Here is a 22,935-nt window from a genome sequence, read left to right as displayed (position 1 = left end):
GGCATTGCGGTGCCTTTTCCCCTCCCTCCGTGGCCGGGCTCCCCCCAGCTCGCAGGGGGAGGCGCGGCCGCCCCAGCCGTTTTCGGGTAGCGGGGGCGCACGGCGCTGCTCGGGGCCCCCCCGGCGGAAGGGCAGAGGCGGCGCAGGGCCCTCGCCCACCCTGCTCCGGTTTCCCCTTCCCTCCCCCCCCAGCTCCCGGCCCTCTCTAAACTTGTCCTGTCCTGGGCAGCCCCCCCCCCCCCGGCCTTCACCCCTCCTCCTCCTCCTCCTCCTCCGGCTGTGTGCGCGCCCCGGCCGCTCGCTAATTGAAGAGCTGGGATTCCTCACGTGAGAAGTTGATTTGTAGTTTGAACACGTGGCTCATTCAAAAAGCCGGAATATTCAAGTAATTTTTTTTTTTCCCCCCTTCTCTCCTTCCCTCCCCCTTCCCTTCTCTGTGTGTTTTTTTTTTTTTTTTTTTTTTATACGGAGAGGCGGCGCCTGCACGCACGTAGTGTGACATTTTCATAGTCCGCCTGCTGCTGCCAAAGGGGCTCGGGGGCAAGACAAAAAAAGTAGTTTTTTTTTTTTTTTTTTCCCTCTTTCCCTCCTCCTTTTCCTCTCCTCAGCCCGCCATCCGCGGCCCCGGCGCTGGGTGTTTCCCCCGCGCCCCCCATGCGCCCGGGTAGCACGGCAGGCACTTAGGGCTCCCATTTGGCCACGTTCTTTTTTTTTTTTTTTTTTTTTTTTTTTTTTTTACCCCTTGAGAGAGGGAGGGAGGGACGCGAGCTGCAGATCTGATTTTTTTTTTTTCCTTCCCGTCCTCTCTCTCTCTCCTTCCTCCATCGCATTTTGTTTTATTTCCCCCTCCCTCCCCACCTCCTCTCGCAAGACGAGGGTTGCAGCCCGCCGTGCGCGCCTCCCCGAGCCGCCAGGAAGATGAACAAGCTCTACATCGGCAACCTCGGCGAGAACGTCAGCCCCCTCGACCTGGAAAGTCTCTTTAAGGACTCCAAGATCCCCTTCTCGGGCCAGTTCCTGGTCAAGACGGGGTACGCCTTCGTGGACTGCCCCGACGAGAGCTGGGCCATGAAGGCCATCGAGGCACTTTCAGGTGAGCGGCCCCATCCTTCGGCCCCCCCCTTCCGAATTTCCCGGCCCCATCCTTCAGCCCCCCCCCCCCCAAATTTCCCCGACGGCTCCGGCCGCCCAGATGGAGGGGCCGAGGGGGGGTCCCCGCTGTGCCCCCCACCCCCGGCACCAGCTCAGGCACGGCCGGGGCCGTTCCCCCGTTGCTCCCCGGCCCCCCGGGGGGGCGGTGGTGTTTGGGGGGGGGTGGGGGGGCGCATGGGGCCGGCAGGGGCGGCAGCCTTGGGCCCACGGCCCCGCGTTGCGGCGGCCCCCATGTTTTTTCCCCACCCCACAGCCTGGGGCTGGGGGGGGGGCAGGACCCCCCCCTCCGCCCCCATCGCTGCGGCTGGGCGCAGGCCGCGGGTTTCCCCGCAGGGCTGGGGGCGAGCCGCCCACCCGGCCCCAAAGTCTTGGGGTTTTGGGGGGGGAGGGGGGGGGGAGCCGCTGCTGCCCTCCCCGCACCGCCCGGGATTTATTTCGGTTTCTTTTCGCTGCTTTCACGCACCCATCACCGCCTCCAGCAGCGCGCCGGCTCCTGGCCCCGACATCCTGTTTTCGGGTGGCTTTTAAAAAATATACATATTACAAATAAATAATAATAATAAAAAAAAAAGAATAGCGATAAAAAAAAAAATAAAATACGCCCGAAGCGGCTTTACGCATCCCCCGCTGGGAAAGCCAGCTCGGGGGTGCCGGTGCTGCTTCCCTTCCTATCTTCCGCCCGTGTCCGAGGCCCGGCGGCTCGGCACGGCTCGGCCCGGCCCGGCCCTGCCCGAAGCAGCGCCGGGAGCCGGGCTGTGTCGGCGCCCCGGGGCCGCTCGGCCGCCGGCGGCCGGCCCGTAACGTGTTGCGCTCCCGGCTCCTGCCCCGCGCCGCTGCGGAGCCCGGCGGGGAGGCGCGGGAGGCGCGCGGCCGCCCTCCAATCTTTCCCCCTTCTCTTCGGCTCTGCAGGTAAAGTGGAGCTGCACGGGAAACTCATAGAAGTTGAGCATTCGGTCCCTAAAAGACAAAGGTAATTTCTTCGTTTTTCTTTTTTTTTTTTTAATTTTTTTTTCCCCCTCCCTCCTCAGATTACCCTTATTTACCCAGTGAGAAGCGATTTGAAAAATGCTTAGGTTTGTGTTTCTATTCCCCGTAGATAAATGGGCTGCTTTCTTAAACACCCAGCCGTGCTCTCTACGCTGTCCTAGAGGCTTTCTAGAATCGCCCCATGTATTTCTAATGGCCTGGATTGGCCAAGCAACACTGTAGGATTAAAAAAACAAAAAAAAGCCTTTTTGTGGGAGAAGCAGGTTATTGTGGTCCGAGGGCAGAGGATTGTAAAGATTTTAAATTTTAAAGTTCTTGAGAGGAGTTAGAAATCTGTGTGTTAGCAGGAAATAAAATGTGTTGTGGACTGTATAACGGGCAAGCACATGAGCCCTGCTCCAGCAACAAAAGGCATTTTGTAAATATCCTGGTGTACATATTTTCTGATCCTGCCATGTTGGAGTCCGCAGCATTTTATAGACACGTAGTGTAGGTCTGTGTTTGAATATCTGTGTTCGGGAGGATTTTTCATCACTATTTTGAGCTGGTATAGAGAAGCAGCAGGAGGATGATTTCTTCCCAATAAGGACAGGATTTATGCATCCTTAATTTCTAAATGTATGTTTAATTCTTGCAAGGTAGTAATTCTTGTGGGCCTCATGTAAAGAAGGAATAGTTGCAATATAGCAGGGTAGTATTTTTATACTGCCTGTAGCAATTCAGCGTGTTTCTTTCACAAATGTTTAGATCAGAGAAAACCTGGCGTGCACTAGATAGTAAATAGCAAAATAGATCAAACTTTCCACGTGCTTGTTCCTGCACTCCATTATTCAATCTGGGAAGTATGTCTGTCTGTGTAACTTTGTTAAAAGGGGCTTCTGCTATTTCAGGGTTGTTTTAAAAAGGGCAGTCTCTTCAACGTAGTTGATTTGAGAAGGTGAATTAGCTGTCTTGCTGGGTATTGTGACTTGGTGTTTGAGAATTAAAAGTTTAATCACTATTTAGTGTTGGAGGAAATGTTTGCTTGAGAAAGTATGGAGGATTCTTGATCTAGTTAAGGCAGGGGGCGAGCCCCTCTCTGGGCCATTTCATAGCATGGTAATCTTTATGGTTATATTTGATAATTTTCATTGGAAATTAATATGTTATATGTGCTCTTTCTTATTTATAATGCAAGATATATGGCTTTGGTTTACAGCAGTCTGTATTTCAGATCTTTTGTATATAAAAAGATAGAAAATATTTTCTAGTTTTGAGGAGGAAAAGTCCGTGCCACACGTAAGAATTGATCACTTCCTACCAGTCTCCATAATAAATGAACTTTATTATCATGCTTAATCGTCTCAAGCTTGCACAAATAGCATTTTCTTTAAGCTGTTGAAAACAAATTCATTTCACTCATGGTAAAGGTAAATTAAAAATAGCTGTGCCCTTCACCCCACCACCCCCCGCCCCCAACTTTTTGAATCATTGTTTAATGTGTTTAAATGTATTTTCCTGTCCTTTCAGTCGTCAGCTGAAACAGTGTAAAAGTCCATTCTTCATATTTGGTAGTGTGTCTTCATATTTGTGAATTAGCAGTTATCAGAAATGTGGATCTGTCTGTAACTTGGGTTGAGAGGAATTGTACACTGAACTTTAGCACTTCTCTAGGCACGCGTTGCCTACGTATAGGCAGTATACTGGAGGGGGGTTAAAAAACAGATACAATTGTATCAGTATACCTTCATTGTTTCTCCCAAAGATCTTATTTGTTAAAACACACACAGTTCGGATTTATACTGCTGTTTAACAGAAAATTAAATTGCATTTCTCATAACTGCACTTCCTTCCCCTTTGTTTCCACTCCCCCTTTTCCAAAATCAAATATAGAAAGCCACGTAAAATTCATTCAGTGGCCTCCATACGTTAAAGTAACTTTCTTGTTCCTTTTCTAGATGTACAATACTTTTTCTTTTTTTGAGGGGTGGTGTCACGAAGTTGGAGATTTTTTTCCATGGCTCTAGACGTTGCTTACTGGGTGTGTATTTAGAGTTGCTGGATGTGCATAAAAGCACAGCCTTCAAGGGTTGAGTGTTTTGGTGCAAATGGTCACTAACGTGTTTTCAAAGTAACTTATCTGGAGTCCCTGTATCCTTTTTGGACGAGGGGAGGGTGTCAGATACGGCCAGGGCGGGGGGTGCTGCTCACCAGGCCCACCCAGTGCGTTTGCACGCTGCAGGGCCGGGGAGCCTTCCATGGAGCCCTGCGCGCTCCACTGTGTCTGAAACGGGCAGGGAAGTGACACCATTTTAAATGTATTTAAATGTGTGTGCGGATATATATCAAATCTGTCTTAAAGTGTGAGTGTACAATTAAGCTGGGTCAAAAGATGCCTCACAGCAGCAAAAATTTGTTTTGTAGTGCTTTGAAATTATTCAGTATGTTGTATTGAAATTATTCAGTACGTTGTATTGCCCCCCCTATTGCTGTGAGGGTGCTTCGTGGGGAGTTCTAGCTCACTGCCTCACAAATTCCTAAATTGTTTTTTTTTTTTTTGGGGGTGTGTGTGTGTGTGTATCTTATTGCTCCCAGAGGTGGTTTGTGGGTATCTCTCTGCTGAGGTGGCTGGGAGGAAAGGGTAAGAGTTTGGCAATCCATATCCTTGTCACGTAAAAGGAGGTCAGGAGGTGGTGTTGGTCGGGGCTGCCGTGGAGCCGAGCCGAGGCGATGGAGGGTGCCTGGCGGGCTGTTGGGAGGGAGATTCTTGGGCCCCGTAGTCACTGCATTCCAGCCCCTGCTGGATCTTCACGTTTGGAGTGGGCACACCCAGGTTTGCAAAATTACCTTTCTACCTGCTGTGCAGAGCCTGTGTGTGGCTCTTGGCCTCCCCTCCCCCTGGAAGTATTTAAAGAGGGAGGGCTGGATACGCTGCCGCTGAAAGAAGGGGCCTGGTCAAGGTTTTCTTGATGGAAGGGTGGGGAATTATTTTGGGGGAGGTGCAAAGTCTTTAATAAGCTCGGAGTAGATTCCTGACTTACTATGGAAATCTCAAGGGAATGCAAAAGGAATGCAGAATTTCTGCATTCGGACCCCTCTGCATGGAGGAAGGCCATGGCAATATTTAAAGGTTTAGGTCACTTTATTTAAAACTCGGCGAAGGCATTGCAATAATTCTGCCTGCTAGTCACGCTCGGCAGAGGAACGGGGGGCACGGTTGGTCACAGTCGTGGTTTGGATTAGCTCTCCTCTTGTACAGGAGGATGGCCACAGCCCTGAGCCCATGAAACTTGTGGCACAGGCCTTTGGGTGCTACCTCATGGCCATCCAGGAGCGGCTGGCACCTCGCAAGGTGATGTGTGCTGCAATCTGATTATTCAGATGGCCCCGATGTCGCCGGTGTGTGATGAGGGGGAAGGGATGGTGCTAACTGGGGGCACCTGGGGCTGTGCCTGGCCCTTCCAGGTGCCTACAGTGCTCGCCGCACCTGAACTGAACTGTGGTAATGACGAGGCATTTTTTTCTGATTGGAAGGCCAATTCTTTTTCCCCCATGCCTCTGGGGTCCTTTGTTTCTGTTGAGAAAATAAATTCAGTTTGTCTCTCCTGGGGGAGGGGTTAATTCGGGAGAGGAGAGGGACAGAGGTGTGCCACACGGGTGGTGTGGCCTCCTGACAGCCGTGGCACAGGTAATGGCTTTCCAGCTCTGCTTCACCTGTGATGCTTAAGTAGCCGAAGGAAGGCCGATCTGAGGGAAACAGGCCCCAAAGTCCTCACAAAACCCGCCTGTTCCAGGAGAGAGCCTTGCGCTGTGGGATGGGCGTTGAATTGTGTTGCTAATTTTTTGTATAATTAGGGTTTGTGGCTTGTGTGCGCGAGGCGGTGGGAAGCGGCTTCGCAGGGCTAACCTATGTCTGGTGGCTACAGCAGTCAGGGTTATTTAAAAAAATTAAAAAATTAGTGGCAGACATTTTTAGTTTTGCTTCTGTAAATATGAAGCAGGGCGAAACATGCTGTATGTAAGAAGACGTGATAGAAAATGCCACTCACCAGCTGTATTCGTGCTCTTTCCTGTGGAAGGAGGCTGAGGGCCATGCCTGGGTCCAAGTTACTGTTTTCAAAAGCTAAGGGTCAAAATTTTACGTAGTGAATTTGGGGGGTTTAGTCTCTGTTCTCACATTACTTTTGCAGATGTGAGCAGGATTTTTTTTCTGAGAAAAAAAATATCTTTGAAAGTTGCAGTTATAGTGGAAAACCTGGACAAATTTTGTGATTCTTATATAGGCAACAAGTTGTAATGCAAGAACAGAAAATTCTTCATAACAACTCCTCATACTGTCTGGTCATCAAAATCACTTGTTGCATTTTTTTTTTTTTAAGTAGGCTGAAGTACATGAAACACGTCTCTAAACTTACATCTTGAAAGTTTGGTTTTGTTCTCTTTTTTTCTGCCTTCCCTTTGTGGAAGGTACTCTGAGAGCATACTTGTAGTAGACATTAAGTTTTGTGTAGATGTGATAAATTTTGTAGGGATGGATTAAAAAAAAAACTTTTTTTTGGGAGTGTAATTCATGGGTAGTAAAGTATAATCAGAAAATGTTTAAAAAATTTTTCTTTTTGTTTTTAAGCGTAGGGTAATAAAAATACTTTTCCACCTTTTTGAGCCCTTGAAGGTGGTATTTTTGTAAAATGGAGGCATTCATTTCAGTCACTCTTTTAAGTGCACAGCATAGGACTCTACAGTGCTGGAGTCCTTTAATGGCTTCTGGTTAGCTTTTGGGTGGACTTCAAATGCTTAGTCTTGACCTGAAAAAATCGTGAATAGCTTGGGATTTACCTACCTAACAGAAAATGTGAAGCTTCCCATAACGCCCACGAGCAGGGACCCAGGCAGTACTAAAATACACCTTCTTAACTGTGGGCAGGGCTCAAAAACAAACTTCCCTCCTTAAGCCTCCTCTCCCTGAATTCATCTTAACTTTCAGGGCTTTCTCCTCCTGAGCTCTTGATAAAGAGAGCACAGTGGTGTGGAGCATGGGTAGGGGCTCAGGGTTTTTTTTTTTTTTTGGTGACTTTGTCCAGCGAGACAGGCACCGTGCTGCATGGGTGTGGGATTTCTGCTCTCGCAGTTTGAGTCGGCTTTGTGATTGGAATGTGTTTATTTTAAATCAGAAAACAGATGGGGAATGGGTGCAAAATTTAAATGTTATAAAATGTGAGGGTAACTTTTCATGTTTTGCAGAGGGGGGAAAAATAGGTGGAAAAGTTTGAGTAGAATTGATGCACTTAACAGTACTGAGGTGCAGGATGTGCTTCCGGGGCGCTTCAGAGCCATTCTCTTCTCATGGGTGCTCTCTCAACTTGTTTTTGTATGCAAAATGGTTATCTGATGCAGGGTATAGAGGGGTATGTGGACTTAAATGCTAAGGGTGGAAAGCTGAGATAAAAACCGAAGTTTTCCTTATTTTGTCTAGAAATGTGACTCACCATAAATGCAGTGTGTTACATCTCTCTATATATTTATCTGCATTTGCTGTCCAAATAAAGACAATATTGTTAAAACTGCCATCTGAAACTTGTGAGGGTCTCTGGGCTTGGGGTGTGCTGTGGAGAAGCAGATTTGGTGCTCCTGGGCTCACTTATCAGTGTGGGCACTGCAGTGGCAGTTATTTTTTTTTTTCTCCTCACCTGCAGTAAGCAATTTGGCTCTGGAAAGTTTCTGTATAGGAGCAAGAGCTTCTGTATGCTTGGGCGTGTTTCAGGTAATTAAAAATATAACAAATTCTATCTATCTATATAATCTCCTGTTTTTGCATCTTTCCAAACCTGCAATATAGGTTTGTGTGTAGAAAGATGCATACGTTTAGCCAAGAAGAAAATCTTGATGTTTGTAGTTGAATATTTTTAGTAACACATTTTATTTGCCAAGTATAGGGTCAATATTAGGGTAAATATTAAAATACCGAGCATGTAACACTTAATAGCAATAAAAAAGCAGGGTGGAAAAAAGGTGCGTTTTTTTTTCTGCGTGTGTTGAAATTTGGAAAGGAAAATTGTACCCAGCTATAATGTGAGTTGTTATTTCACCGAAGTGCATTCTCGCAGCAGCATGCACAAGAGACGGTCGCAGTGTAAAAGCCATCTCCTGTGTAGTGTAACCCCAGCAGCAATGTGCTTCCCCTGTTGCCTGCCTCTTCGTGGTGCACTGGAGCCAGCATCACCTAAAACCGTCCTTTTGCCCATCTGAATGGGAAACTGCCTCTAACGGGCAAGATGAGGCATATTCTGTATTAATCAAGTTGAAATTCGGGGTAGAGCATGGATAACAAAACGCATCTGACACTTCTTAGGTATGGGATTAAGTATTGAAATGAAACAGTCTTGAAATGAAAGATCTTCGGGTGGGAAGGGCCTTATTCCATCTTAATTTTTTTGATGTCTTGGTAGCGAAAGAGTGGCTGTAGTTCGAGAAATGTTTCAAACCGCGTGTGTGTATCCTTAAAAATGTGTATATAGGAGAACATATTACCATAAAATCAGTTGCTGTTTAAGAAGAGACCTGCTAAAAATATCTGGAGAACTTATAAAAATAGTCCATTTTTTTTGCTAGTGTTGGTACACTTGAACACAATTGGAGCTGAATGTTCACTTTTGAAAGATTAACTTTCATGCTCAGCTGAACTTTAGGAACGCTATTTTAAAATATGTAGCCTACGCTGCGTGTCTAATACATTTTTCCCCTTTGAAAATGGCAGGATTGTATTCTTTTGGGAAATTGATTTCACAGGACCTGGACTTTTAAAATTTAGAAGTAAGCTTTCCCTCAAAAATGGAGCTCGCTGCGCCCTAACGGAGCCTTAAGTGTCGTGGTGCAGGAATTAAAATTCCAGTTGGAGCGAGCTCCGGTCTGCGTGAACAAAACATCGTGTTGACAAAAACGTATCTTCAATTATTAGACGCGTTCGCAGTTACTCGTTTTCCTGAAGCTTCGTGTTAAACAGTGGTTAGGGGTGAAATAAAAAAAAAAAAACACCCATGCAGTTTGGATTTGGAGTGATCTGTTAAAGACGCAGCTTGTTTGCATCAAAGAGGGGCTCGTTTTTGAGGAAACGGCAGGGCGAGGGGGCTAGCGAAGGGGAGGGGGGTGGCAAACCCACCGACGTGGAGCTGCGGCACATGGCTACTGCAGGCGGCTCTCGTCCCGGGGCCTGATCCCGCGTGCTCGCTGCTCCTGCTCCCCCTGCCCTCGGAGGAAGTCCTCACCCCGCCGCCGAGAGGCTCTCGGGAAACCGAGTTTGCAAAACTGCCCCAGCCTTGACAGGGAAACTGCACGCGCCAGGCAGCAAAGGCTAAAAGCTAGCTCTTGGAAAGAAAGCAGACGTGGGGTGGGGGTGTTGAACGTGATGACCAACAGTGGTTTTAAAACTGTTACAGAAGAGATCCTCCAGAAGCTTGGTTTTAGTGATAAAGCGGGCTGTTTGGTTTGTACGCTTCTGGGGGATTCCTTATGTGATGGCGGCTTCCTAGTTATCGTAGGACAGCAGTTCGTTTCTTCCTCCCGCTTCCAGAATAAAAACATCAAAACAATGTGTCTTTACGGCAGTACTCGGAAACAATAACCTGTAGGATGTTTGATGAGGAATTTAGGCAGTAGTTTAGTCCAAGGTAAGAGAAAAGCCTTACAGCGTAAACCGCGTCTCTTCTCTTTTTCCTGTTGCAAATTTTGGTAAAAACTCTTTTAAATGACTTTGCAGAGAAAGCTTGACAGCAACCACAGGCAGGTAACAGTTGGGGGGGGGGGGTGTATAAAATTTACTTGTCTGAGTTTTGGGATATAGTTTCCGATTTTGGAATATTTTTTTTTCTAATGGCATCCTGGAAAGGGGGGGCTGTCACGGTGCTGGTTGGTCACAGGTGGGAACTGCCATGCATGGTCCTTCCCACTGAGGCCACCGGGTACCTGAATGAGCCATGTTTTCCTTGGGAAAACTGTTACTGTGGTGTGCAGAGGCATGTCCATTCTCGGGGGTCAAGCGAGAACTTTTCAACGCTGAAGTGTCTCTTCATGGTGCCGGTCACAGGGGATCCCGGTGGTGCGAGCCCTCGTGCAGCGAGCCTTGTCTTGGGTTACCTGAGCAGGTCCTGCGTGCGAGGGGAGCAGCACAGCTCTGTGACAGAGCGCTAAAAGCTGCCGCTGCCGGTCAGCACGTGCTCCTTCTGACCCTAGCAGGGGAGCTGCGGTATCCCGGTATTTGTTCCTGTCCCGACTGCGCAAACTTTGCGGCCGCCCCGCAATTAGTCAGGCGGGATGCTTAGAAGAAATGCGTGTCCTGCAGGGACGCTAGCTGTTTAAAACTATGGAAATACGGGTTATCTTTCCATTTCGAGTACAGCCTAAGAGGCAGTAAGCATGTAGGTTAACATGTGCTCTGTGGATTTACTAATGCTCAGTGGAGGAACCGGAGGTTTCTGTGATTCAGCATGCGTGTTGGAGCTGGTTCTAATAACCTGTGCAAAATAAATGAGAAACGGACAGCTCTTAAAGCCTGAGCGGAGAGGTTTTTTTTCTTTAGTACTTGCACACTCAGCATTAAATTTCTTCTGAGTTTAATGCCGGTGCTCAGCAGCAGCGGTGTAAAACTCCTCTTGTGCTGCTAATGCTGCCATCCAAAGATGCACCAGGATTATTGGTACTGCTTATTGGTACAGCAGTGTTTGCTTTTTAAGATTAAGAGAAAAGATAAAAGATTAATTTATGATAATCAAAGTAGGTAACACTTCCTTTTTGTTCGTTTATTCATTAAATGCTAAGTTTGGTACTCAGTGGTCTGAGTCCTAATAGCAAACAGTGAAGTCCTGTTTTAATTATTAGTCCTGGTAACTATTTGGGTGCCTGTTTGGTTTGCCTTCACAAAGTGTTCAATTAAGCTAAGTTGTACGCCTCTTTTTAGAAGAGTTTTTTCCTCTTATGCTGTTGAGAGGGATTTTTTTTATAAATGTGATTTCTACCTCCTCCTTCACCCTGGTTTCTTAAGCAAGAAATGACGTTTGGTGGTGGCGTGTAAGCATGCCCCAAATCCTGTGTTTAACATAAAACTGTAAGCTTTTACCTGAACCTGCAGGGTGTGCACCCTTTATACAAGTGGACTTGATGACAATTGTTCAATTAAAGGCAAGTCATGAGCAAAAGCCTTCTGTCAGGTACATAGCACGTGCTTTACCTGTGTAAGGGTGAAGTTACGCGTTGCTCCTTGAAAGCAATCATAGAATCTCGGAGAAAGATTGAGGAGATGAATTCGGAAGATGGATTTATCATTATCATTCACAGAGCCCTTCGAGCTTTAGGACTGAGTTAAAGATTGCCTTCCCTTTGTGTCGGACTAGCTTCAGTAAAATTACAAAATTGCGTTCATTTGCCGTGCCTTCCTTTGGCTCTGCAGTAAATATTTATGTGCGTGGCTTGTCTTCCCGGCCCTTGTGCTCACCTCACCTGGTCCGAACGGTTCCCTCAGTCCGACTGTTACTGGTTTCGCGTACGTTGGCTGAAGTTCAGCATCTTGGCATGGCAGTGCTGCTGCTGAACGCACGAACGGCAGCGAGGATCCCGCGCCGCACGTGTGCTCCTGTCAGCCCGCTGCGTAGCGGCGCTCCGCTCTGCGCGGCAGCTCTTCAAAATGGCTCTCCAAATAAAAGCTGTGTTATTAGGGTAACTTTTTAGCCACCAAGTGTTGGTGGAAATCATGTGTGAATCTCCTCCAGCAAGCTTCTGTATGCCGGGCTTCTGACTCGTGTCACTGGGTGGGTCTCTTTGGGTGGTACCCTTTAAGAAGGCAGGGGAAAAAAGGGAAAATAATAATAATAAAGGCAAGGCATGGAAAATTCTGTCCAAAACTTAGTCATGCTTCACGATGACGAAGCCCTGCAAGTTCCTGAGGAAGAAGTGGCTTTGAAGCTGTTGGGGTTTTCTGGAGATGCCGGTGTGTGTGCTACCTGATGGGGCTGGGTAAGTGCTGCCTGAAGGAGAGCTGTGGCTGGCTTGAGGGCAAAGAGGTGCCCTGACCAGCTGCCTCTCCCTCTAGCATCCAGCCCTGACTGTCCCCTGCACCCCGTGGGTGATGTGCACGTGGTTTAAGAGGTATTGAAGCAGCTCTCAGAGGTCTGGGAGGAGGCAGGGCAAGGGGTGGTGGCTGTGAGCCCCACAATAGCCTCAGCTCTGCTGGGTGCCCGGGGCTGTCCCGCTCTTCAGTCCGAGAGCAAATGGGGAACTGGTGCCAGCAGGGTTCGAAATGAGCTGAATTTTGGGGTGATGGTGTGGGAAATGAATGAAGGCGAAGTATAAGTGCTGGTGTTAGCAGAAAGCGAGCAGTGACTCCGAAGGAAGGATGATTTCATTCTGTGGTTGAATCCTTATAACATCATAGTCCTCCTTATGCTGATTTTTTTTTTTTCTTTTGGTAACGGGGTATTTTTAGCTTCTGCTCTTCGTTGCTTTTTAAAATGCTCTTAAATCCTCAGTTGCTGGGTATGTCTAGGTGCAGGTGGAATGGTTGAATTTCAAAGCTTTGGAAGGCCTATTTCAGCTATGCTAGGCTGTGCTCCAGGTAAAAGCAACTAACTTAGGTGTCCTTGTCACTTCATCTGTACTGTAGGACTGTAAAAAAAAAAAGTGCTAATTACCATCTTGGTGTGACAGTAAGCTTGCAAAACTGTACACAAAGTAAATTCGAAACAACTCCTAAATAATGTACTAAACTTGGTCAAAATTATCATTGTCACTTATATGAACTCTGCTCCTACTCTTGACTTAAATATCTCAAAATGCTGTGTGTTGGAAACCAAGCTACTAGATGCAAATAGCCTTGCTGTTAATGAACAAGCTAGTTAGCTATAGCATGGTATAGGCCTCTGCTTTATCCGAATTTACAATGCTCAGTTAAATACAAAGTGAACTGAAATAGTATAGCAGATAAATGTTTAAACTATATATATATATGAAGTGCAGTTTTCAGGGCTGCAGAAGTGTAAACTCTATTTTTTGTTCTCTAATCATAACAGCGTATTTTAAATCTGCAGTGAAAAAAATCGGTGCTTACTGTGATCCTCATCCTCACAGCATGTGCTATTTTCTGTTTTCTGTGAAAAAGGAAATGGAAAATAATGGGGTTATTTAAAAGGTGATGGTGGCTGTCCTATGATTGCTTTTTATGCTACTTCCTAAAGTCATGGCAGACTTTTACAGTGTTAGGAAAGTAGGGAAAAAATGTTAAATAAATATAAAGGTTACCAACAAAAATATGCTTACACATCTTGTATACAAGTGCTTTTAAACATAACTGTGCCATTGCAACATTTCACAATTTTACAATTTCTTTAAAAGATTAAAATTTAACAGCTGTATTTTAGTTTTTGGCTTTTTTGGTTGGACAGAATGAAATGAAACTAGGAGGCTTTGGTGAAGGTCTGGTATGAAAGTTCAAGGCTTATTTTTGTACAGTACACTATGCAAGTCCGTGTGTCCTAAACAGAGTTGCTGTGATGGAAGTGCATAAGATTGCTCTGATGATTCTTAAAAGTGAGGTTTAATGAAGACATAATTAACAAGATTTTTGATCAAGTAAATATAAAATATTGCAAGAGACTTTATGCACAAGCTGTGATGTTTCAACTATACTACTGTGAAACATTTATCATGAATATACAGTTACTAGTGTAGGTCAACTATACTACTATGAAACATTTACCATGATATACATTTACTAGTGTAGGTGTAATTATAATGACCAAAATTAATGTCTTTTTTAAAAAAAAAAGTGGGGAGGGAATAAGCCATGTAGACCCATGTTCCTAGAAAACTTTGTATGGATATTACTTGATATGTCTTCAGAAGCTACATTTCTCAATCAGAAAGGTGCATTTTTCAGTAACGTCTTTGGTCTGAAGCTTTATGTATAGAATTGTGCACGTGTGGCAAGTGTGTATGCTATCGTGTGTTGCACCCCAGCTGAAAGGCAGAGGGCTTTACGCCTTGGGGGGATAGATCCTGAAGGGGAGAGGATACAGCTCTAAACAGCATGTAACACTTGCAACGAAAGTGCAGGTATGAGATAAAATTATTTGGTACTATTCTGCCCCCACAATTTTTATGCAGCTGAAGGGGATTTTATCTTTTGGGGTAGAATTCCTCAGAAAATGTAACTTTAAACAAAAAACACAATAGCATCTGAAAACCGTAAGCCTAATTGGTTTGGCTTTTTTGTCCTACATCTGGTGACATTCAGCATAAAAATGACAGAGCCAAACTGCAGAGTGGTCAATTCCTGTGACTTCTGGGTCTTGACAGGGCAAGCGGAAAGGAAGGCAAAAACATGTGGTGATGAGAGTACAAAACCCACACGTTCTGTCACTCCCGTGGAGGTGTTACATCTCGTGGACCTTGTCACTTAATCACTTTAAGGTTATGCAGAATTCCAGTTACTATTTCTTGTTGGAGTTCAGGTATTTCAGTGCGTTAGCTAGTAAAATAATTACTAGGGCATCAAAATGAGAGCCGATACCTTTGCAATGCCTTATGTGCATCAGTTTATACTTGGAAAGTTTCTGAGTTTTTTAAGAAAACTTTTCAGGTGTGTGAATAAGGTTTATTGCAGTGAATCCTTTGGGATGGAAGATCTTAATATGTTAAAGCAGTAATAATGGGAAGTGTGTGGTGAATTTGACACATCTGCTGTTGTAAGACTAGTGAAGGATAAATTCAACTAAATCTATTCCTGTTAGTTTGGTCTAGGGGATTTAAAAGAAGCTGTTTGTCTTGCCGTTCATCCCTTTTTAAACTTTTCTTGGTTTGACTAGAGATTGAAGGCTGGACAGCAGTAATGAGGAATTAGATTTAAAACTTAAAAAAAAAAAAAGGTGAAGTAGTTTGTCCTTCTTAACATCCTTTTTATGTCATGGAAGAGACTTGCTTAAAAATCTGCCGTAGCTGTGAATTCTCCCTAACTCCAGCTGCAGCAGGTAAGCCTTGTGGAGTTAGGTGGTGCTCTCTGCAGCACTAGCGCCTCAGCCTTGTAGTTCTCGGGCCCCAGAGGAATCTTAATTTACCGAGAGAATTTTGGGGATTGGATGCTGCTTTGTGCCATTCTTCGTAGAATAGCCCAAGAGAGGCAACAGAGAGGATTTTCTTTAAAAAGCCCACGTGTAGGGTGAAATGGTACGGCAGCAGAGAGATGTGCACTGGGATGTGTCCCTGAGCTCCCCGAATACCTAAAACCTCTCTTAGGTTAAGCTCTAGAGCGTACCTGGAAGGTTTAAAACAGATATTTAATAGCAAAAACATAGTGAGTAGTTTCCCTGCTTACCAGTTGCATGCTGAGTGGTATAAGAGGAGCACCTCTTGTTATTTTATTTCAAGCCTTCTATAGCATCCCCAGACCAGATCTGAACTGGAATGGTTAATCTGGAGCATATGGTGATCTTAACCTGGGTGTAAACACCCTCTGCTCCGCTTGAACCTGACCTGCAAAAGGCTGAAATGGGTTACACTCGGTTTGTGCTGGTGATGTAAGGAATCTGGAAGGCATTTCCAATATTCTCCACAAATACTGTCTCATGGTTGAGCAAATTGGTGCTGGCAATAGGACGACCACAGAGTTTGGCTATGAACGCTGCTAATTTTGTTCAGATATTTTAATCTGGGAAGGATGAATCACTGAGCTATTGTTACGGCGAGATGTAATCTGGTGCCCTACCTCCCGTCCCGAAAAAGTTGCCAATGCTTCCACATCATTCATGAAATCTGTGTCACTTACTCCACCGAAACGTGCGTCCTTGTTGGACACCTGAAGGAGATGGGTGGAGGAAGGTGCGCAGCTGGAAGCGCTGCGAGGGCTGTCCAGCAGCCGCACCGTGGAACAAAGCATCTTGTTGGCTTCCCAATTCCCAAGTCTTGCTGCCCGTTTTTCCTTTAGAAATGGCTCTGAAATACCCTACGCCATTTCTTTCTCCCTCTTGGCATTTGAAAAGAAGCTAGACTCATTGAAAATTAAAGAATAAGCTTTTTTCCTCTGGGCAGAGCTCCCCAGCCCCGAGCGCGGCCGTGTATTGCAGGGACACCACGTGCAGTCTTCAGGCTTGCACTCTGTAATAAGTCTGTGATAGGAATATTGGCTGCTTCAGCGAGCAGCCCTATGGACACCAGGAAAATAGGTAAGAGGGTAAAAGGAGCCTTTGGCTGCTCTGATGGCTGAGGGGAAGGGAGTGGAGGAGGGTGGACTCGGTTCCGGCATTAAGGGATTATTAATTCAGCTTGAATAAGGTAGTTTCTGGCCAGTCTTTCACACATTTAGAAGCGCTTTTACATTTAAAGATAGTTTTGGTCCTTCATATGCATCCTGAGTGTTTTCAGTGTTATCCACGTCCCGGTTAACTGCAAGTTAGTGGTGGGGTGGGAGAATAAATGGCAAGTGACCGTAGCCCTAAAATGGCTGGTCAGCAAAGTCAGCTCAGTAATAAGTGTTTGAGGGATGCGGACCCCTGCTCTAAGAGGGAAAGAGAAAGTCTGGCATTTAAACAAAACCACCTCCCTTATACCCACCCCCTTTCAGTTTCTCCAAAGTCTTTGGAGAAGGGAGAGAAGGCTCAAAATGTTGGAAGCCACCAAGCTATAAGTAGATGAAGTCTTTTCCTCCTGCAAGGTACTGGAATTTCCTATTAATTTTGGAGCAGTGCTTAATTCTTTAATTAAAGAACCAAAGTCTTAACAGCCTTCAGTCATTAACAACACCTGGAAAATGACTTTTTTTTCCAAACGAGACATTCAGCATTAATGTGGTAATGGCAGAATCTCCCCAATTCTCTTTTAAAAACGTCTTTATGGACCACTCGTGGGAATTTACAGATAATGAATGTAAGCTTTTAGTCTAATCAGTGGCGTGAACAATTGTCAAAACAAAATACTGAAGCAAATGGTTGTGGGCGAAAGCCTACTCTCTGGCTTATCCATGCAAGTGCACCGGTTGATTTACCTACTCTGTATGTCGTGCCGTGGATGTGCTGGTGTTAAATCTTCTGGTTGTGCTTCCTGGGGTATTTCCTGTCCACAAATATCCAGCCTCTTCCACGTGTTGGGGTGAGTTGCCCCGAAATGGGAGCTGAGCACGGTGCCTGGTCGTTTGGCCGGTGGCTACGGAGCGCCGAGCCGCGCAGCCGGCTCCGGTTGCTCCTTCTGGTGGAAAGCAGTAAGCGAAGGCGATGTTTTGCAGATGCTGGGAGGAAATTTAATCATCAGCGCAGAGGAATCTGTGAGGTAATCCAAGAGGCAGATTTTCGTGTTGAGTGCCTAGATAACACGCCTCTCCAAAGCTGCTGCTTCAGTGGGTTGTGTGCGCAAGATGAGATGGGACGGGTGGTCGGATCCAACCATTTTCATAATGGTTATAAAGCATGAGCTTTGAGGGGGAAAAAGTTCAAATACTATTAAAAAAAAAAAGTTTATTTTGAGTGGTAGAACAGTGCTTTTAAATCCAGGTGTGTGATGAAATACTGAGGCAACACCAAGTGAAGTATTGCTGCAGTTTGCCTGCGGCTCAGGGCTCAGCCAAGCTTTGTCTGCTTGGATTGCCGAGTTGGGTCTGAAATGGGAGCAATAACAGTTCTTCTTAACATATTCTACTGTCCGGGTCAGAAAGTGTTTAAAAAAAAGAAAAACGCACAAAAAACCAAATGAGACAAACAAAACACACACACACAAAAAACAAACACAAAAAGAGATGTTTAAAAAAAACACACAGAAAGAGGTGATGTTTGTTAACAAGTAGGTATCTGAAACCATCTTCCTTTCTTAGACAGGTAAGGTGTTAAGATGAACTTTCTGGTTCCCAAGCTAATGGGTAGATTTGATAAAATGCAGTAAGTATCACCAGTATGCCTTGTAGAATGCACTAGAAATTAATTACCTCTTAACAGAAGCGATATACAAACCTCCATTTGTCACTTCACTGAGTATTTTTAACAGAAATTCAGTATACCTTCTTTTTAAGCAAGGATTGTGACCCCTTGCCGTTGTATTTATCAGAACTACTTGTTAGAAATAAAAAAAAAATAAAAGGTTATAGAAGTATATTTACATTACACCACGATCATGTATGTAGTATACAGTATGCATTATATACCTACATACACTTTTATGTATGTTTAAAATTGGGCTTGGAAGCTTTATTCAGATGGACTTATCACCACGGTAGGTGCTTTCAGGAATCAAATCCAAACAACTTGAAAAGGCTGCGAAGCTTGCCAAAAGCAGCGGAGCTTCGCTGAGAAGCCAGGCGCAGGCTGCAGCACCTCTTACAGGACAAGCTGTTCAGTGCCTTCATCTGCTGCTCTGCCTGCCTTTGCTATAAGGATATGATAAGCAGAACCCCCCGCACCTCTCCCCCATATTGTGACTAAAACAAACCGCTTCTGTTTGTTTTCCCCAGCCACACCAATACGAGTTAAGGACTCTTTATTTTGTCCTGTAAACCAGCTTTTCCTTTTGCACTGGTAAAGCACTAAACCCATTGATTCACTCCGGTGTGATCAAGCATTAGCAGCCTGAAGCAACCTGAGGGGGAGAAACTAATCAAGTGTGGTTGGGAAGGTGGATTTCAGTTTGGGGTTTTTCTTGCCTGTTTTTGTTCTGCTGGTTGTGGAGTAAACATAGGGATACCTCTTTCCCTTCCCCCAGAAATCCAGTTTATTAGCAGCAGTTTTCTACTGGGGCACAGGAATCCCCAACCTTGTTTCTGTGCCCATTTGCACGGGGACTTTTTGCCCAGATTTAGCTTTGTGGTGTGGGGTGTTGATGGTGCTCGGCGCTGATCGATCCTGGTGTGTTCTGCAGCTGCACCCTCGGCGTAATGTGCCAGGGCTTTCCCAGGTAGTTGGTCCGGCAGCACCTACCTAGGAGGGATGAAATGATGAAATGAACAAGCTCTCCTTCCCCGCACGTTCCTCGGAACGGAGAGGGGAGACCATTTACTTTCCATCCCGTAGGTATCGAGTTCAAACAGTTGAATGGACTAGCGCTGTCGATGTGCGCTTGATCTGTTTTCAGACCCATTTAACTCTTACTCCACGGAAGCGTGTGTCAAAGGGAGTTGTGATTTTTTTTTTAAAGGCAGTAATGACGCGGGTAGCCCATAGTGCTGCTGAAATGAAATCAGGCATTACATGGGGTTATTGGTGAGAAATGGGAATTAAGGAAAAGGCAGCAGCAGCATCCTTGTAGGGGGGCGGGTGGGAAGGATGCTGAGAAGGGTCTGTGGTGAGCCTGGGCACGGTGACCATGTGGAAATGCAGCCGCTCTGATACTTTTGTTTCTTACTGAGACAGGGAAATTTTGGGACTCCTGAGACTTAAAAATTACTTAAAAAATTAGGGACTGAGCAAAAGTATGATACTTCATTGGTTTTTGCTTTATAGATGTACCTCTTCTGTTTTTTTTAAGTTATTATCCCTGAAGGGGGAGGAGGGGGTCTTTTGTACACCCTGAGTGTGTAAAGGACAGTCTAATAGGATTTTGATAGGTTGAAGGGGAAAAAAAAAGTGTATGGGGGGACAGAGAGAAAGAAGGAGTGTGCACATAAAAGAATGCTGAAACTGTGGGCTTCCCCCCCGACGTTTTCCCCTAAGAAGTGTTCAGTGCTGTTTCAAGTATGTGGAGAGTTCTCAGGTCATGGGTGTTGATGGGTGTCCATGGGCATGCTTTGTGTGCTGACATACAGGGGATTGCGTCCAGGGAGTGCTAAGGTGGCTTCTGCTACCTTATCCGTTTCATGTTGCTTCACCTTTTCTGTCTCTGCGCACACATACTTGTCCCACACGCTGTGTGCCCGAGGTGCTCGTGTCCCCCGGGCTGAGGGCTGTGCGCCTCAACACCCGCAGCCTGTGTCTGTCAGCGTGTTTATGGTCAGCAGCGGTGGCTCGAGGTGGCTGAACCCAGGTGCCTACAGAGCACCTGGGTTCAGTAAATTCTTGCCCACTAGTTGATTACGGCCACCTCAGAAAGCAGTGAAGTCTGTTTGCTTTCCCAGTAAAAGGCATTTGGGGCATCTTTGAAAAAGGGAAACAAGTGGGAATATCTGTTCCCATGCTGTGAACTATAGATAGCTTTCAGAAACCTTCAAGTGCTACAGAGCATGAGCATCATTTGCCAAGACTTTTTGTCAGTTGACAGCTATTTGCAATGCCTAGTTGGGGTGGATGGGATGAAATAAGAAGCCTGCTTCCAGCGGGGAAGGTGCGGGCACAAGGCTTCTGTGAGTCACCTAGATGAGAGATGCTGGCAGTGTTTTACTAAGGATTTATTAAAACTTTAGGTGATCCATTTATTAAATTGAACTCTTGTAGTGTAAAGTACCTCTGTGGAATTTGAAACGACTGTTTCGGGTCTTACGTGCCTGGTGTGACTGCAAGTAGTTCTCTAAAGTAGCAAAACCGAGAGAATTAAGAACAAAGCACCCTCTGCGGGCTCGTGCTGCCCGGGGTGTGATAGCCATGGGAGCTTTGCTTGCACCGAGCTGAAGAGAGCGGGGTTAGGAGGAAGACGGGAAGCACCCAAAATCGCTGACGTTGTCAGAGATGAAGGGTATTTCCAGGAAGGTGCCTCCGTGCTTCTCTCTGCTTTCCCTGTTTCTCCTGTGGAGTTTTGTTCCTGTGCTCTCTGAAGTCAGAGCCCATCCTCGTGGAGGCAGCTGTCTCTCGAATAAGTTCAGCGTGACCCCCTTTGTCCCTCGCTCCTTGCTCTCCACGCTCGCATTCGGTTTGGGCTGTTTCTGGAGGAAGCCGAGCGCCGATGCCCCTCGGGTTCCTGTGCGGGGAGCAGCAGCCTGCCCTGCGGCAGCCGCACGGGTTGGTGCAGCACAGCGCTGGTCCCGGGGGGCTTGCACTGGTCCCGGGAGGGCAGCGTGGGTCTCAGACACACCTCTGCTGCTGTAATCTGCTCCTTCTTCCTGGGAAAAGGGCAGACGGGGAGAGGGATTACCTAGACGTACACAAAGCTCGGAGCCTTAACCACGTGGATTTTTTCATGGGAGCCGATAGTAACCGAAGTGGAGAAGTCTCAGAGGTGCCTGTGATCTTTTATGTAACGCTGGTGTAACTCCTCCGACCACGCAGAGCTCCGTTGCTGTTCCCCGCTGTTGCTAGTAGTGCTGTAGCGGTAACGCGGACGCTTTAAACTTGTCACGTGCACCCACAACCACGGGGCTGAAATCTCGTGCGCTGGGCAAGGAGCTACAATCGCTCGTGGTGCGGCCAGGCGTCTGCTTGCGGTGTCCATAGCCCCAGAGGAAGGGGCTCCCGTAGCCACCCTGGTGTTTCTAAAGCGACCTTTCAGCGTCGTACAATAGGTGTCTCACTATTGCCACAAATCGAGGTGCACAGCAGCACTGTGCCCGCTCTGCTTCCCGTTCCCTTTCGCTCTCTGCGAGCGGGGTGGAGGAGCCAGCAATTTAAGGTGGCGTTTCTTCCGTGCTTCTCCCCCTTGCTCCTCCTCCCTTTCGGGATACCCACGTTATTTCTGTGCCCTGAGTGCCACTTGGCAGAGTTTTAAACTGCGTCGGAAGCTTTTGTCCTTCGATGCCGTGCGGAAAGCGAGAAAACCCCAAAAGCGTGGTTTTAGGTCCTTTTTAGCTCAGTAGGCAGAGAGACAGCTTCCCAAGTCTCTGGTCCATCCTTTGGGTGCTGAGTGGGCAGGGAGATGCCCGGGCTTCCCTTCCCAAGGGAAACGCAGGGTGCGCAGAGCTGGGGCGTGCACAGGAGGTGTCCTGTTCCTGTCCCCGAGCTCCCAGCCCCTCAGCGAGTGGCACCGCTGGCTGCGCAGCCCTCATGAATGTTAATGGGCATCTACGAGGGACTGCCGGCGTGACACCATTCGAGGCGCCCTGAATAGCGCATTGACTGCCAATTCTGTGCTTTGGGATTTTTCGGCATTACGCTTTCCCAGTGTTTGTAAGGTTGAATGAACTTCCCCCCCCCCTCCCTTTTTGTTCCATTTCGGGACTAAACTTTCAAGCTTCAGGTTGCTGCGTGAGATTACCTTGATGTGTCAGAGAAATGTATCACTAATTTAGGGTGGCTGTTTCGTAGTGGTTTCTCCAGCTGAGATTCCAGTGTAAGGAAGTTTTTTGCAACTCTTTTCCCCCCTCTCTCACCGTAGAGCAGCTCCTGCCTCTGCTTTCTTGGAAACGACAGCTTAAAAGGGGTTGTGTGATCTGGGTTTGTGCCTATTTATATGATTGTGATCAAGTACTGAAATAAGCTCTTGTCTGAGATGGGCTGAGAGCAGCCGGCAAGCGCCACACCACCGAGACCTGGAGAAAGCACATTTCTTGTGGGATCTCCCAGGCACCAGAGCATTTGGGGTAAAATCTACCCAGAAAGGGAAATTTGGGCAAAGCAGCTTCGTGAGCAGGGAGCTGGAGCTGCACCCTGAGCGAAGCCTTTGGAGGAGAGCGCTTCGAGATGTAAAAACCACTCCCTGCAGGGCTGCGTGTGTGGGTGGCGGTGCGAAGGGAAGGAAGGAGTGTGTTTTAAAAGGAGCCGAGGGGGAAAATGAAAAGCTTTTGGGTTTATTGCTAGACAGGAACGTCTCAAACTTGCTCCGTCACAGGACTCTACTGGCCTGTGTACGACTAACACACTTCTGGCATAGAAGGCCCTTAAAACGTGCGGGGTTTCTTCTGGGAGAGGTCAGCATTGAGCAATTGAAGCACCAAGGAAAACGTGGCTGAACGAGAGACTCCTATTTCTGCTCTTCTGGTGACCCAAAACGTGTTTGTGG

General features: G+C 46.6%; 1 protein-coding gene across 2 annotated transcripts in view; it reads left to right on the top strand.

Annotated features, from left to right (window-relative positions):
• The first annotated feature begins 231 nt into the window (after positions 1-231).
• Positions 232-22,935, top strand: part of IGF2BP3 (insulin like growth factor 2 mRNA binding protein 3) — a 111,052-nt gene continuing 88,348 nt past the window's right edge. Inside the window, exons 1-3 of one of the 2 annotated variants that reach the window (XM_066991829.1) lie at positions 232-385; positions 872-1,093; positions 2,062-2,122. In XM_066991829.1, coding sequence (XP_066847930.1) covers positions 919-1,093; positions 2,062-2,122 — 236 coding nt within the window. In that variant the 5' untranslated portion in view covers positions 232-385; positions 872-918. Of the gene's footprint in view, positions 386-478; positions 555-871; positions 1,094-2,061; positions 2,123-22,935 lie in introns of those variants that run through there. The other variant, XM_066991830.1, reaches the window with a different exon arrangement.

This window comes from Anser cygnoides, chromosome 2 (assembly GCF_040182565.1).
Source record: "Anser cygnoides isolate HZ-2024a breed goose chromosome 2, Taihu_goose_T2T_genome, whole genome shotgun sequence".
Lineage (NCBI taxonomy): Eukaryota > Metazoa > Chordata > Aves > Anseriformes > Anatidae > Anser > Anser cygnoides.
The sequence above is the reverse complement of the archived record's forward strand: the minus strand, read 5'-3'. Positions and strand labels throughout refer to the sequence as shown.